Below are 16,323 nucleotides of genomic sequence, written 5' to 3'. Positions count from 1 at the left end.
TAGAATTGGGTGCTTCTAATTCTACTAGAATTAGGCCAGCTTCTGATTTAATGACTGTAATTCATTGAGATCTCATACATACACAGATGAAAAAACTTTGTTTAAATAAAATAACACCCTTCACTTGCATTTGTACTTTCTTGTTCTTTTGCAACATACCATGAAGGTCTTGTTACAGACATTTATTTAGGGATGTCTGCCTCTGAGTGTGTCTGATGTCAGCAGTTTTTAACAGCTCTCCTCCCTGTACAGATTTATTTGGAGGGGGTAGGGGGCAGTAGTAGGAAGCTTCTATAGTAGAGTGGCTTTTCAGAGCCATTAAGTGGTTTAAACAGTCATAAAACAATAGGCAATTTGTTAGATATTGCATGTAGAAATTATTTGCACTTGCACTATTTCAAGTAATTTTATTTCCTTTTTTAATTCAGACATGTTTCTTGTTATAAACAGCTCAAGCACCTGACACTAATTTTATTGCATCATTAATTAGGTACTTCCAGTCACTTAACAGCCAGTGCTAATGGAGTTGTAGTTGACAGTCAGCCTGTAGTCAAAAAGAGAAGAGGAAGAAGGAAGAATGTGGAGGGAGTTGATGTCCTCTTTATAAATAGAAATAAACAGCCTAATCATGTAAGTAAACTGGATTTTCTACCCAAAAATAAGGTCCACATTACTCTTAATCCCTTAACTGAGCATAACCAGCTGTCAACATACAACAAGAACTTTATTACTGAAACCTGTTGGGCTGGGTTTTTTTCTGAAATTGTTCACTGACAGTTTATGACTACACAAATGAGAACTGGTAGTGTTTTACTATTGGATATATACAGTATTGGTAACTTTTTTAAAAATAAGTTTAAGTCTAGTTTTGATGAACTGTAATTAACAATGTATTATTAAAACTTGATATTTGACCTAGCAACACTTTCTGACATCCTTTCCTGTAACATCTGTTATAGGACCTGATTGTACCATGACTTAAAGGGAGCTATCTTTGTGGCATGAGTAATCTGAGTCCTTCAATGTGTGCATAATGATCTGCAGGACTGTGGCCTTCATTGTATCATACATGAAATAATTGTGATGGTTTGTTTTCTGTGGAGAACTTAGTCAAATGTTTTGAATTTCTCCAGGTTAATCCAGGTATTAACTCCTGTCAAGTTGCTGCAGGAATAAACCCAGCACTCACTTACACGCAGTCCCAAGGCATGCTTGATGCAGAGAGTCCAGTTCCTGTTATTAACCTAAAAGATGGAACAAGGCTTGCAGGTGATGACGCCCCCAAAAGGAAAGATTTAGAAAGGTGGCTTAAAGAACATCCTGGATATGTTGAAGATTCAGGAGCTTGTATTCCTGTGAGTATTTCTTTCGGCTCTGTTCTAGCTAAAGAGTAAAACATTTCTCATAAAATGTATTTGAATTTGTATTCTGTGTTATGTGGAATTATTCTTTTTTTGTTCTTCTGTTTTGTTTAGGAAAAGGAAAATGTCTGTTTCTTTTTATGTAATTTGAGCTCTGCAAGCCTTCCTTCTCCTTCACAAATGTAATTGCCAGGAAAAGCAATACTAAACAAAGACGTTTGATCTTTGTCTAGTTTCACCTGGGATTAAAAAAAATTATCTAAGATAAGAAAACTCATATTACCACAATACTGATGATCAGAGCTGAAAATGTGTAACAGCATATTTAGTCATGTGCAAGAGGACTAAAGACTTCAGTGTGGGATATATCTCATACCTATATTACAGTGCTATGGTAGTGATGTTTGTGTGGGTATGATGTTCTCATTTTACCTCTGAATTTTGAGATTTGTTAATGTTGAACAGAATGTAAAAAAATCGTATGTATGGCGTCTGGAATAACAGCCTTATTTCTCCATAAAGATGTTAGAATGCAAAATAGCAATGTTCCTGGCAGTTAAAGCACTGTTGAAAACTGAAAAAGTATTAAAACAAAGCAATGGTTAGAGGCATCAGGGAGAGGATTTAGTGCTGTCTACTGGGCTGTTTATTACATGATTGTGATAGTAAATTAGTATTGTTACTAAAATATTTCTGAAACTGAAGATGACTTCAAATGAATGCCTGACTCAAGAGAATGCACAGATATCTTACCAGTTTTAAAACAGCTACATCAGAAAGATAATTGGTTTTTTAATTCCTTTATAACAGAGGATGCAGCTGCACGATGGGAGGCCCAAACAAAAAAGACACCGTTGTCGAAACCCTAATAAACTGGACGTTAATAGTTTGACTGGTGAAGAACGTGTTCAGCTCATAAATAGAAGAAACGCACGAAAGGTATTCATATTTCTGTTCCCATTCTGGTGTTCCCCAAACAAAAAGTTATCTGAAATGAAGAGTTCTAATATTACACTTGCTAAAATACTGTGTACAGATGAAAGGCTTTTGTTTTAAGGTTTGAGCACAGAGCAAGAAAGTCAATGAAAATCTTCTAGTAAACTTTTTGCAACTATGAAAATATGTGAGATACAGCTAGAAACTTACCCTGTGGTTTATGTTCAGATAGAATTGAACACTCTCAATTGCAGTATTTGTGCCATCAACTAATACAGAGGCATGGCCACTGAAATATATGTTGTTCTGATCAAAGTAGCAACGTTCTCACAAGTTCTAAATTTTGTGTACATCTTCTCATTACTACTTTTGATGAGATTAAAATTATATTGGTAGTGCATCCTGCATAGAAACTTTGTCCATTGGAATTGCTTCAGTCCTGTGTACTGAATTAGTTTGCTTTTTTCTTCTTTCATTTATCTCTTGCATTTGACCTTTATGGTTCACCAGTATGTGTCTGTTGTAAATCACATTGCTAGGTTAAACAGTAGCGTAACAGGGGAACAAAAGTAGAAGGGGGATTCTTGTATAAAATCCCAACAGTGGAAGATGAGAGACCAGATGTTGAATTCAAGTTTCTGGACAGATGATCAAAATTTGTGGAAGGCATAATGCATTTGAATAGGCTTTGGGGAAGGCTACAAGGCAATATTCGAGAAAAGCATGCTGAACATTACTGTTGTTTATTGAACATATTTGGACAGATGTGTGGGGTGGTGTCTTTGAATGTGAATGTAGTGCCAGAGCAGCAGTCCAGTGGGAGTCTTTGAGGTATTGCATTTTCTCTTCTGATACTGCTGGTTTTTCTTTTTGTTAGAGAGCAGTTGCAAGGAAAGCAGGAAATTTTTTTTTATGCTGCTGTATTAAGGTCAGAAGCTTTTTGCATCTGTAGAGGAGAATGAGGCAGAATTTGAGTCTTTAATCTTTTCAGTGCATTGAGACAGGAGCTCTAAAAAGGAACTTGTATGGTTGCTAGTCGCTTGAAAAACAGACCCTTGGCTGCTCTACAGTAAGCCATGCCCTGAGGAATCTTTTCAAAGGTGATGATCAAGGAGTGAGAGATTTGATCTGTGCTTGCTGTAAAAGCCTATGTTTTCATGATGGCTTTTTTCCTCTAATAAATTTTCACACCATAGTTGAGACTCTGTTCTGTTACTTTGTTAACCTCAGTTTTCCCATTTATAACCTGTCCCCAACTTCTCTGCATCACCCAACTCATTTTGTCTCATTTTCTTTCGCTGGGTAAAAAAATGGTTGGGTGGCCGAGCCCAGAGAGTTGTGGTAAACGGAGTTAAGTCCAGTTGGCGGCCAGTCACAAGCGGTGTTCCCCAAGGCTCTGTTTTGGGGCCAGCCTTGTTTAATATCTTTATCGATGATCTGGATGAGGGGATTGAGTGCACCCTCAGTAAGTTTGCAGATGACACCAAACTGGGTGGGAGTGTTGAGCTGCTACAGGGTAGGATGGCCCTGCCGAGGGACCTGGACAGGCTGGATTGATGGGCTGAGGCCAACTGTATGAGGTTTAACAAGGCCAAGTGTCGGGTCCTGCACTTCGGTCATGACAACCCCATGCAATGCAACAGGCTTGGGGAAGAGTGGCTGGAAAGCTGCCTGGCTGAAAAGGACCTGGGGGTGTTGGTTGACAGCCAGCTGAACATGAGCCAGCAGTGTGCCCAGGTGCCCAAGAAGGCCAAGAGCATCCTGGCTTGTATCAGGAATAGTGTGGCCAGCAGGAGCAGGGAGGTGATTGTCCCACTGTACTCGGCACTGGTGAAGCTGCACCTGGAATACTGTGTCCAGTTTTGGGCCCCTCAATACAAGAAGGACATTGAGGTGCTGGAGCGTGTTCAGAGAAGGGCAACGAAGCTGGTGAAGGGTCTGGAGCACAGGTCTTATGAGGAGCAGCTGAGGGAACTGGGATTGTTTAGTCTGGAGGAGACTGAGGGGAGACCTTATCACTCTCTACAGAACTCCCTGAAAGGAGGTTGTAGTGAGGTGGGTGTTGGTCTCTTCTCCCAAGTAGTTAGTGATAGGACAAGAGGAAATGGGCTCAAGCTGCGCCAGGGGAGGTTTAGGTTGGATATTAGGAAAAATTTCTTCACGGAAAGGGTAGTCAAGCATTGGAACAGGCTGCCCAGAGAGGTGGTGGAGTCCCCATCCCTGGAAGCATTCAAAACACAGGTAGATGTGGCACTTTGGGCCATGGTTTAGTCTAGTCTACCCTTGATTGGTTTAGTGTGGACTTGGTAGTGTAGATTAATGGTTGGACTGGGTGATCTTAAAGGTCTTTTCCAACCTAAACAATTCTATGATTCTATGATTCTTTTTTAGTTCAGTTATACATTTAGTAGCAAGGAGTGAGGGTACCAAAAGTAGCCCAGAAAACACAAGTTTCAGTTGCAGTTTATAGAGGAAGTTGAGCAGAAACTGGAATTCTTTTTCCCTTCTTCCTGCCATTTCTTCTTTCTTTCTGGATCTGAATAATACTTCTGATTAGTTTGAAGGCTTACGTTCCTGCTTATATGATTTTATTAAGACACGCTATCTAGCAATCTTAACTTGGCCTTTTTTGCATGAAAAAATACAAGAATTAATTTCACAAGAGAAGCAGAGCCTCTTAATGGAAGTATTTTTAGAAGTTGGCTGAGATGATAGGACTGATTTAGTGGATAAAGGGAAAGTTTAACAAGATTGTAGTTACAACCTTCTTGGTAATACTTGGACCACTATCGTTTTCTGTTCATGTGGTTGCTCTTCCATTCATTGCATGTCTAAATAAACTTTGATATTAAACGTTAGTAGGAATGTCAAATATTGAAGTTGCAAAGTATGAGTTTAATAGATGAGTTTGAGCTTAGATTATCTCTACTGAAGTATCTCACATATACCACCACAAATCAGTCAAAAGCTATATCATACTCATTAATAATTTAAAGTGAGACTTTATTTGTATTGTTTTATATAAAAGGCAATAATGAAACACTGTCAGGTATGAATGTTGCCTTTTCTTATTGAGTGAGAAGTATTTCCTGACTTCTGTCTTCTGATTCTCAGGTGGGGGGTGCATTTGCTCCCCCTCTGAAGGATTTGTGCAGGTTCTTGAAAGAAAATCCAGAGTATGGAGTGGCTCCGGAATGGGGAGAAGTTGTGAAACAGTCTGTGAGTATTTGCAGAATAAGATAACTGTGACGTGAAATTTATCTTAAAAACAAACAAGGCAAACAGGGGTGGGGAGGTGGGGGAAAAAAAAAAAAAAAAAAAAAGCCATGCCAAAAGGCATGCTTTTCATTTCTGCTGTTATATTAAATGCGGAGTGTGAGTCAATGTTAGCTTTTTTCCTGCCAGCTCATTTCCCTAAACTGGTTTGTTGGCACAGCTGTGAGTAGGAGGAAGGAAGGTACAGTGGCTGGCAACCCCAAATTAGAGATCTGGTTGAAGGTGCTATAATACTGTGACTTTTTCATCTCATAAATGTAGCCTTGAAGGTTTTTAGGAAAGGTATTAACCCACAGAATACTTTCTTATTCTTAAAGTTACAGTTAGGAGGATAAACATAATTTTAAATATTTATTTTACTTTTTAATTAATTTACTTTCAGTGTGCACCTTTAAGAAATCACTATCCTCAATCAATATATAAATGTCAAGTATTAATATAGTTATTTTCTACTACTTAGAATTTCTCTTTTCTATTTCTTAGAGGTTTTGTTTTTAACTAAAAACTAGTGTTGAGATTGCAGTGGAGGGAACAAGGTTAATATATTAGTATATTTTTAGGAATAGATCTGCACTTCAACTTAAGTGTTGCCCACATATTCCTTCTGTATGGATTACCGACAAAGTTAGTGTTAAGAGTACTACATTCCCTAGGAGTCCTGAACCAGCTTCTTACTAGTAGCAAGATGCATTCAGTGAGTTTGAGGTTTTGTTCTGTTTGAGGTTTTTACTTGGTTAAATTTAAAAATTTATAAAATAAATTTAAAAGAAAAATTTTATAGACTTTGTCCACAGTTCCAAAAGAACAACAGGTACGCATTTTCATTACAGGAACTATTGTATAGCTGGTCTCTCTTTCCTTTTAAGTGTCTCTGACTTAAATATGGTGTATGGTTTTGAATTCATTCCCTAGTTGCCTTGAAGATAAGGACATATTTTGAACTTCAGAAAGTTGTGTTGTATAATAAAGAACAGTTTCTGGGTAACCCAGTTACTCTTCCTTGTGTCTAACAGAAGTGAAGATAGTTTTGTCAATATTCTTGTGAAGTCTATTTCCTCACCTACTATAACTTGTCAGAAGTATATTACATTTACGCTACACCTTCAGCCTCTGGCAAAGAAATGACCAAGTTAATTTTTTTTTTCTAGTTCACCATCAACAGAACTTGTAATCTTTCTGTGAAGTTCTAAATGCCAGTCTCTCCAGTACCGTTGTGGGACATTCTGGTAGAGAAATAGGTAACTAGGAACAGGATTAGACAGCAGCGAATAAAGGTATAAATAATAGCAGAATTACTTCTAAAATTTAGAGTGATCCACAGGACAAAAGAACAGAGCATGAGTTCTGAATTCCTCTAGTTGTATTAGGCTAGTTTAAATTAGAGATACTTGCTGGGGGAAAAAAGGCTATTGTAGTATGGAGGTGAGTAATAGTTGATCTTATGGTTGCCATTTTTAAGAGGAATTTTCAAGACAATGCATTTCAAAGAGAGTGATATTAGTGTCCATTGCAATTCTTTCTTCATCATTAGGTAGGAGGGCTTACAGAGGTGAAGTGATACTGTGCAAGCCCTAAAAAAAGTGCTCTGAATTTAGTTTTAATTGAACTTGTGTCTTTACTGTTTATTCTTAGGTTTATGGATGAGGTGAAATATGAGTACGTTAAAAAGACACTAGCAATAATAAAAAGGGCTTGGAGAGCGTTGGTCTATGTGCAATCACACATTTATATTTAACTTTAAATTGAGTAACTAATCTTTTTAATTAAACTGTCAAATGATTGGGATGTGGTAATACTGCAAAGCAATGCTGTTTTAGATCTTGAATTAAGATTGCTCCTGTAATTAGCTATATTTGGCTTGATCTGCAAACAAACCTCTAAGGATGAGTTAGCAGAGGGTCTGAGAAGATACCTGTGTAGACCTCAGTGTGGAAATGGGCCTTTAGACATTTGAGATGTGATAGCACAGAGTCACCACAAATTCCAGTGAGTTGTCTGGAGATCAAGCTGCTGTGCTAACATACCAGGATAATCTTTGACACTGTTACTGTATGGTTGGGTCTTTCATTCGCTTTTGCTTTTCCATCTTTAAGCTCTCAAAATACTAAAAATGCCTAATGTGCCTCTTGCAGGGATTTCTTCCAGAAGGTATGTTTGACCGTATTCTCACTGGACCTGTCGTGCGGGAAGAAGTAAGCCGGAGAGGAAGGCGCCCCAAAAGTGAAATTGCTAAGGCAACAGCAGCTGCAGCAGCTGCCACTGCTGCAAGCACATCAGTTAACCCTCTGCTAGCTAACGGATTGCTTCCAGGAGTGGATCTGCCTAGTCTTCAGGCCTTACAACAAAACCTGCAAAACCTGCAGTCGCTGCAAGTAACAGCAGGATTAATGGGAATGCCAGCTGGCTTAACTACTGGAGGAGAAGCAAAGAACATGGCTGCCATGTTCCCCATGCTGCTGTCAGGGATGGCTGGATTACCAAACTTGCTGGGCATGGGAGGACTTCTAACAAAGTCTACAGAATCTATTTCAGAGGAAAAAAAGGGAAGCGATTCAAAGGAGGTAGATACAAAGAAAGAAAGGACAGAAGACCAAAATACGGATACTGGTGGTGAAAACTCTGTTTCAAGTTCTCCTTCAACATCCTCTGCCGCTGCAGCTGCCAATCCTCTCTCTCTTAACCCATTACTTCTGTCCAACATACTTTACCCAGGGATGCTTCTCACTCCAGGCCTTAATCTTCATATCCCAGCTTTGTCTCAGTCTAGTATTTTTGATGTACAGAACAGTGAAAGCAATGACACAGGCTCAGCTAAGCCCACAGAAGAAAAGGAGGAAAATTCTAGGGTTAGAGATCAGGAAGACAAAGGGGGAACAGAGCCAAGCTCTCACAATGAAAACAGCACAGATGAGGGTTCAGAGAAAGCGGATGCTTCATCTGGATCTGATAGTACATCGTCTTCATCTGAGGATTCAGATTCTAGCGATGAAGACTGACCCCAGACTCTGCACTTAAATTATAAACTGATTTTGAATTTATTCTTTAATTATTTCATTGTAAATAACCCAGTGTTGAGTGCATCAATGATTTACTGACCGAACATTTCAGTATTTGTTTAGAAGTGCAAACTGCTTTCAGAGACGTTTTGCATGTAATATTTCTTGAAGTTCATAAGTTTCTGAACTTGTATGTACTATCAAATACACAATGGTGTAAAATTACAACAAAAGGCATTATAATTTTGTTGGGGGGTTAATTTTATGAAAATAATGCTCAAGTAAGAGCTGTATATTTAATATATTTGCAGTGAACACAGAATACTTTATGCATATTATTGATTTAATTTGAATATAGTTTTACAGCCTCCTTGACACTTATAATTTACAGATCAAAACTCAGCAATAATTTGGGCAGCTAATGAATGTCATGAAAGCTGTAGAATCTACATCACCATCCATTGCTTTAATTACATGAAAATGCTCTAGTGTTGTGATGCACTGCTGTTTCCAATTCAGGTACAAGTGTGTTTAAAAGAAGATAAATTTTTCCCAATCAGCCAATTAAACTGGCTACCTGTTACCTCAGCTGAGTTAGTTTAGGAAGTTTACATTGGTTTCTATTACTTGTTTTCAGGTTTTGTTTTGTTTTCTAAAGACATCCTGTATATCATGTTAAAATCTGAGTTATTTGAGATATGACTGTTGGGGTTTCTTTCCCCCTTATCACAACTGTTCTCTCTGACAGCAGTAAGGGGAAATAAAAGCAAAACCTGTCTTATCTCATGCTACTTGGCACCACGTAGATCTATTTAGTTTACACCTTGCAAAGTTTTGGGCTCCCTCTGCAGAATTAAAAGTCCCAAAATGAGGAGTAGTTTCCCCAAGACTCAGAAGAGGCAAACTGTCATAAAGTGCCACTGAAAAGACCTTTCAACACTGCATACTTCATGTAAAAATTGTTTGTTTGCTTTGTTTGTGTAGATTTCTATTTGTGTTTTATGTCATAAAACCTCCTGGAGTTACCAGTTAATAATGGTAAATAAAGTATAGATAGTTTTGAACTCCTTTTGAGTTTAAACTTCTCTGCAGATTTAAATCTGACTAAATATTAAATATTACCCAAAATCATTATTGGGATATCACTTCATATATTATGCTGAGTTACCCACTAAAGAAAAAGCACTTTGAATAGCAAGGAAGACAAATTATTCCTAGAAACCACAATAACAGGGCATAAGGCATCTGTTTAAGTCCAAATCCTTAGAACCCTTTACTATATAAAATCTGTCTAATATTTGATGTGTGATATGATTCCTCCTTAAGCTGCTATTACTCTGACACAGTCGAGGCCCAGATTCACATTTACAGAAGTTCTGAACTGACCAAGACTTCAGTTGACCTTGGTTACATCATTTGCGGTCCAAGAATAGGAAAGTGTTAAGAGAAGATAGATACAGGTACTAGTAGAAGTCATTGAAAAAGCTTTACAAAGGGATAAATTTAAAAAACAAAAACTGTATATTTTGATATAGTTCTGTTGCTTGCTTGTACAGTAAAACAACTGTGTTGTTTTTTTATCAAGAACTTTACCAATGAAATATAAGTTTCTATGTGCAAAATAACTAGCCCCATGATTAGAAGCAGTATTACATGTAATTACACAATTATAAAAGTACCATTTGGATTGTGCTGGTTACATATTTTCCCCAAATAGTATTCTGATTTTTGGCCCTTCATGCAGTGTCTTAGCAATAGTGAAAATGAAAAACTGCCAAGAGAAGGGGGTAGCAATTCTTCATCGTGGGAAAAAAAAAAAAAGTATTTCATATTTAATACTTTGCCCTTTGTAATATAGCACTTTTTTTTAACTAGGATGCATCTATGAAATAGCCAAAGTTTTACAAACAGTTATTAACTTAGTTTGCTGATGGAGTATGTCAACAATACCATCACTTCCCACCCTTACCCCACTAAACAAATCCTAAATCTTGTGGCTAAAACCTAATTTATATCAGATTTATGAAATAAAGTATTTTCCTAATTACGGTCAAGTGAGTTTGGTTACCATTCTAGTGATTCTTTCTATGTAATAAGGCAATTACAGTTTCAAGTAATGAAGGCTGATGTAGACTTGAACATAATATGTTGGGTTTATTTTTAATCAGTTTGAACCAGAGGGGGAAAAAATGTCCCACTATCAGCTAAACTATATGCAAATACGGTTGTATAAAGTTAAGGGTTATAAGGAAACCTCAGTAGAATTACACTAATACTGAAGTTAAAATTAAAAGGATATCCAAGGTGATGATAAAGTGTGTGTTGGTAGTTACTAAAAGAACCTTAGCTGTTATTGCCTTGTATTTCTATCCCTTGTTTCAGGCTTCATGATCCAAGTCTTAGTCCAGGGTTTTTTTGGACATTTGCAATATTTGCCAGTTGTGTTCTGTGTAGTCTGAATTTGCTTTCTGTAGTTGAACAAGCGTCTTAAAAAGTCATTTGTAATTTATTGAATTACTTTCTATGATGTTCTATAGAGCAAATGGAAGTTTAATTATTTTTTATTAAACATATTCTTTGACTACCCATGATGTCGGCCTCAATATGTGAAAATAATGCTGTGTAAGGATTAAACATGTATCTTTCAGCAGCAGAAGTTGAGTTTCAGTGTTAAGCTCTAAAACTGAAATTATTCTTAAGACCTTGAAAGAAAATTGAAGCCAAGGATGTAACACACGCCCCCCTGCCCAAGACCATGCTTTACTGTTGTATAATTTTTCTGGGAATCAATTTCCTGTAATCCTGTTGTCTTACAAACAGAACAAGCTGTTGTTCCAGCCCCACAGTAGTTACAGTTAGAAAGGAGTACACAGTCTAGGTTCTGGTCCAAAAGTTGACTTAATTGGAAATAATGATGCATCTAATGTTTGAGGGTAAGCATGTTGGCAGTGGAGTACCTTTTGAATCTTTCTTTTTAAAACTCTGCATTACTTTCTGCATGTTTACTAAATCTTTGAATTATGTACACAGCACTTACTATTGCTATTTTTTCATACATTTCATACAGGGCACAGGCATCTCTCCTGAATGCGAGTTGTCTCCTCATTGTCAGGTGCCTTCTTGTTTCAACCTGTCATTGCACTTGAATGATTCAGTGGTATCCTTCTTACTTATTCCAGTCTGAATTTTGTCTTCAGATCGTGATCATCCTTTCTGAGCTTCTGCTTTCTCAGATCTGTACACAGGTGATAAAAATGCACATATGCATATGAGCTCTGTTCTCATGTTCTCCCATGTTTCTTTTTTTCCTTGGAAGTCCTGCAGAATCCCTAATAGTATTTAAATTTCTTTTTAGCAGGTCTATTAGAAAACTGTCACAGATTTATTTAAAAAAAAAAAAAAAATCATGTCTTTTAATTTTACAATCCAGTCCTCTTAGTCTGTAAATTAAAATGTAACTAGATCTGTTTTTCAATGAAACTATTTCCAAGGAACAGATGATCCAGGCACAGTACTGGTGTTTAATTTCTTGCACTCCTTTGAACTTCTTTGAAACAGTATCTGGATATGGTGACTAGATGAGACTATTAACAAGGTGTGCCAGGCAAATTCCTGTCCTATTTATTGTATCTTGTCTCTGAGAAAATTACTTCTGCCATGTTGTTTCGTAATATATTTTTCATTTACTGCTCTGTATGGGAGTACTGATACCCCATCACAATGAATGTTTACTTCTTAATGCCTGCATTTAAGCTGTAGTGAGATGAAGTATGTGGTTAATATTAAGGGATCTGCAGTGTAGCATTGTATGGAATTGTGATATGAAAGTTACTAACATTTAGTTGTATAAGCAGTTTTTGGTCTAGTTCTATTACACCTATAATTATCTTTGACATAAGCAAGCTGTACCAGTGTAATGTGGGATTTACACTGCTGTAGTTGACCAACACTTCAAATTTTACATCTGTACATTGTTGGGACATCAGGTTTATGCTGGTGTCTACAGAAGAGACTAATTATACTAGCGTAGCCACAGGAGTTTACAAAATAACTCTCCTGGCTTATCTAAATGTCCCTAATGTTACACAGACAGGCAGTATCATTTCTTTGTCACATTTAGAGGAAAAGGAAATAAAGATAATAGTTTTCCATAACTACACAGTAAGAAAATCTTCATTGCTTTATTTTTAACTAATGATTTGTAAAATGAAATTTTTCTGTTAAAAGATACAGCAAGGACTTCTGATGGTGAAGTGTCTCTGATGACAAAGGTAAGTTTCAGTTAACACTTCCCTGAGGAGAACTATTGTAGGAGAAAACGTTTTCTAGCTTTTAGTAATTAAGTACATGTGGGATAGGTCTTTGAAAATATTGGCAATATACAGAGGAAGGATGTTGAAATGCATTATAACTCTAGTGGTGTCAGTAAATTACATCATTACTGCCAAAAGTTCCAGCCTGCCAGAAATTATAAACGATATTTTGATTGTTATATTTCAATTCTTAACACAGCATTTTAGGAACACTGTTCACTGAGAAAGAAATACAAATAATTAAAGAAAAATTTCCACAAAATAGGGTGGGCTGAAGTCCTGAAATGGAGAAGTGCGTACAGGTAAGTATCTGTTCAGAATAGTAATGCCCCTAAACCCCTTTGACTTATGTAATATAAATTTTAGCTTCAATTTAGAATATTTTATACTCTAGCTAGATAATGTTCAGATTTCTTTTTGGAAAAAAAAAAAAAAAAACTACTTGGCATTAATCAAACTCTAACATTTCTCTACTTAAAAGGAGCCAGGGACAATTTCAAATAAGACAAATCAAGGCTATGATTTTTTTTAAAAAAAAAACACAACAAAACAAAACACTGCCTCCTTTCAGGTTCTCTCACACAAAGAAGGAAGGAAAGTGCCACTGGCAACATGCTGCCGTGAAGTTATTCTGCAAAATGAGGACTTTTTTCCCCTGCCTCTTGTCTGCTTCAACTGGGAATGAGACCTAAGAGTGCAAAATTGTCATTACTGTTCCAGGTAAGGTCTCTTGTGCCTAACCTTTCTACAGTCTCTTCTGTGTAAAAGGGAGACTCGTTTGGGAAATTCTGGGGATCCTAATGTCAGATACGGTATCATCATCTCTCTTTTTCACCAGTGCTCACCAAAACTGGTAACATGTCTTCAAGCTGTTTTCTGTTCTTGGAAGAGAGCAGCTTTTGATTTGGGAACTACTGTGTCAGCTCCTCTGCTCCTTGCTGTTTGATCTCTCTTAAGCTTCTCAAAGCAGGTGGTAGGAGCTCAGCTTTTTGCTCCTGTAAGGCAGAGTTTCTAACTCCTAGTCCCTCAATAAGATCAGTGTACGCTGCTTTTTTTTTTAATGCAGCAGCAATTCTAACCTAAATAAGCTGGGTTTTTTTGCTTTTTAGTGTTACGAATGTTTCTCAGAGGCATGAGATGCAGAAACATTCTGCTTTTCAAAAGACAGGTGAAATCTTCACGTAATCATTGGTCTTCATCAGCTGAGGGTAAAGGTAAAATACCAACTGTTGGAAGATTCCTGATGAAGCCATGCACATTGACAAAACAGCATAAGTATCAGGAAACTGGCTGTGTTGGGAAGGTCCCAGGGAGAATACACCTGTGTGGTGTGTTTTTTCTCTTTACCCAAATACTTCCAAGAGTTGGTCATCTTCGACTTCCCTTATTAGATCAGACTTTGCCTGCTATGTATCTAGCCTTATCTGGGAGGTCGCTTTATTTCCCTGCAGGTAGACAACATTAACCACCATTTCAAAAGTTTTTTGTTGCAGTCGATCTTCACTACTTGGGGCCAGTACAGTCAGGGCCTGTGCTATGACTGTGCAGTGCTTGTTTGGCCACAAAATTTGCTACTTGTTTCTTGTATTTTGCAAGGAAACTACGGTTTATTATCGAAGTCACCAGGACAGAAAGAATTTGAGGCGATTTGCCTTATTTTTGTGCAACCCTATTTTGAAAAGGTTCACTAGTTATTCTCTGAGCTGCAAATGGTACCTGTGTCTCTGGAGTGCCGCCTGCCTGAAGAGCTCAGCTTGCCACAGCTGCATTCCCCGGTGTGAAGGGGGCACAAAACAAAGATGTACACCTGGAGTCTGTTGCTCTAAATACCATTTGTAGTTCATACAGAAGTCCTTCTCATAGCATGTTCATAAGCTAAGTTTCTGAAATTTCAAAACAGGAAAAGATGTTTTTTATAGCCTAGCAGCTGTCAAGGACCCCGACTGAGAGGATATATGTGATATCCCCATTAGAGTTTTGCATTGGTGATAACACTAGTGGCTTATTCTTAGAATTTTGGTAGATATAATATGGAAATGATTCAAGTAATTAACATGCCAAATGAAGATATCTTTATTTCAGTGTTCATGTTGAACATTGCTATTGTCTTGAACAAAATTCTCACTTCTTTGTAAGGGAGGGAAAAGGGGGGAGAGGTGAAGTGGAGGAACAAGTGAAGTTCTCAAGCATGAAAAAGATTCCAGTGTGTCTATTATGTCTAAAATGTTTCTTGTCTAAGTTTTCAGTAGACCATTAAATGAAAAATTACCTTTTTTAAAGTCTTCTACACAAGAGCAGTCAAGTTAAACCATTTAAACAAAGTCTGGATCAATAAAAAGATAAAGTAGTATGCAGGTGTAATCACAGAATAATAACTTTACCTTTAACCTAGGCTTTGTTTATCTTTTAATGCTGTGGGTGTTTGTTACATTTTTTTTTAATCCAAAGGATTTTGAAAGAGTAGATTAATGTTTCTCAGTAGAAAGTAAAATACTGTCATAAGTTACTGCTGCTTTCTGCTTTAACAAATGCTCTAAGTCTAGCTTAACAGAAGAGCCCTACAGTATTATATACAGACTTCGGGGTGGCAGAGAGCATCCCATTGATGCCCTATACCTCAAAGCAGCTGCTGCCTCACTGCAAAGTTCACAGCTCCTCCATATTCAAAAAAGAGATGTAAGACATTAGATACAGCCTAACCATTAGTTTTTAATGTTACAGTGAAATGAGCGAGACCCCCTGTCCTGGTTTCGGCTGGGATAGAGTTAATTTTCTTCCTAGCAGCAGGCATAATGCTGTGTTTTGGATTTAGTAGGAGAATGTTGATAACACGCTGATGTTTCTAATTGTTGCTAAGTACTGCTTGTGCTAGTCAAGGACTTTTCAGCTTCCCATGCTCTGCCAGGTGCACAAGAAACTGGGAGGGGGCACAGCCAGAATAGTTGATGCAAACTGGCCAAAGGGCTATTCCATACCATATGACATCATGCTCAGTATAGAAACTGCGGGGGGGGTTGGCCGGGGAGCAGCGATCGCTGCTCGGGAACCGTCTGGGTATCGGTCGGCGGGTGGTGAGCAATTGCATTGTGCGTCACTTGCTTTGTATATTGTTATTATTATTATCATTATTATGCTATTATTATTATTATTATTAACCTTATTTCAATTATTAAACTGTTCTTATCTCAACCCAGGAGTGTTTTTTTTTTTCTCACTCTTACTCCTCCAATTCTCTCCCCCATCCCAGCGGGGCAGGGGCAGTGAGCGAGCGGCTGCGTGGTGCTGAGTTGCTGGCTGGGGCTAAACCACGACAGCCCCAAGTTGTCCTGGCAGGCCAGGGGGCTGCAGGTGCGGGGAGCCCCCACTGCCATTGCCATCTTCCAGCACCAGCTCGGGCTTTCTGCCACCATCTGGTGCTCTTGCTGCTGGTCAAAATGCATG

At 37.8% G+C, this 16,323-nt stretch overlaps 1 protein-coding gene across 3 annotated transcripts in view; it reads left to right on the top strand.

The window, feature by feature from the left end:
• The window catches only part of CHD9 (chromodomain helicase DNA binding protein 9), a 99,013-nt gene extending 87,901 nt beyond the window's left edge, over window positions 1-11,112 (top strand). For all 3 annotated transcript variants that reach the window (XM_075715567.1, XM_075715566.1, XM_075715568.1), the window contains 5 exons: window positions 491-630; window positions 1,134-1,355; window positions 2,172-2,300; window positions 5,412-5,516; window positions 7,706-11,112. In XM_075715567.1, the coding sequence (XP_075571682.1) occupies window positions 491-630; window positions 1,134-1,355; window positions 2,172-2,300; window positions 5,412-5,516; window positions 7,706-8,569 (1,460 nt within the window). In that variant the 3' untranslated portion in view covers window positions 8,570-11,112. The remainder of the gene's footprint in view (window positions 1-490; window positions 631-1,133; window positions 1,356-2,171; window positions 2,301-5,411; window positions 5,517-7,705) is intronic.
• The last annotated feature ends 5,211 nt before the right edge of the window (window positions 11,113-16,323 follow it).

The sequence above is a fragment of the Pelecanus crispus genome, chromosome 8 (genome assembly GCF_030463565.1).
Source record: "Pelecanus crispus isolate bPelCri1 chromosome 8, bPelCri1.pri, whole genome shotgun sequence".
In the NCBI taxonomy this organism is placed as follows: domain Eukaryota; kingdom Metazoa; phylum Chordata; class Aves; order Pelecaniformes; family Pelecanidae; genus Pelecanus; species Pelecanus crispus.
The sequence above is the reverse complement of the archived record's forward strand: the minus strand, read 5'-3'. Positions and strand labels throughout refer to the sequence as shown.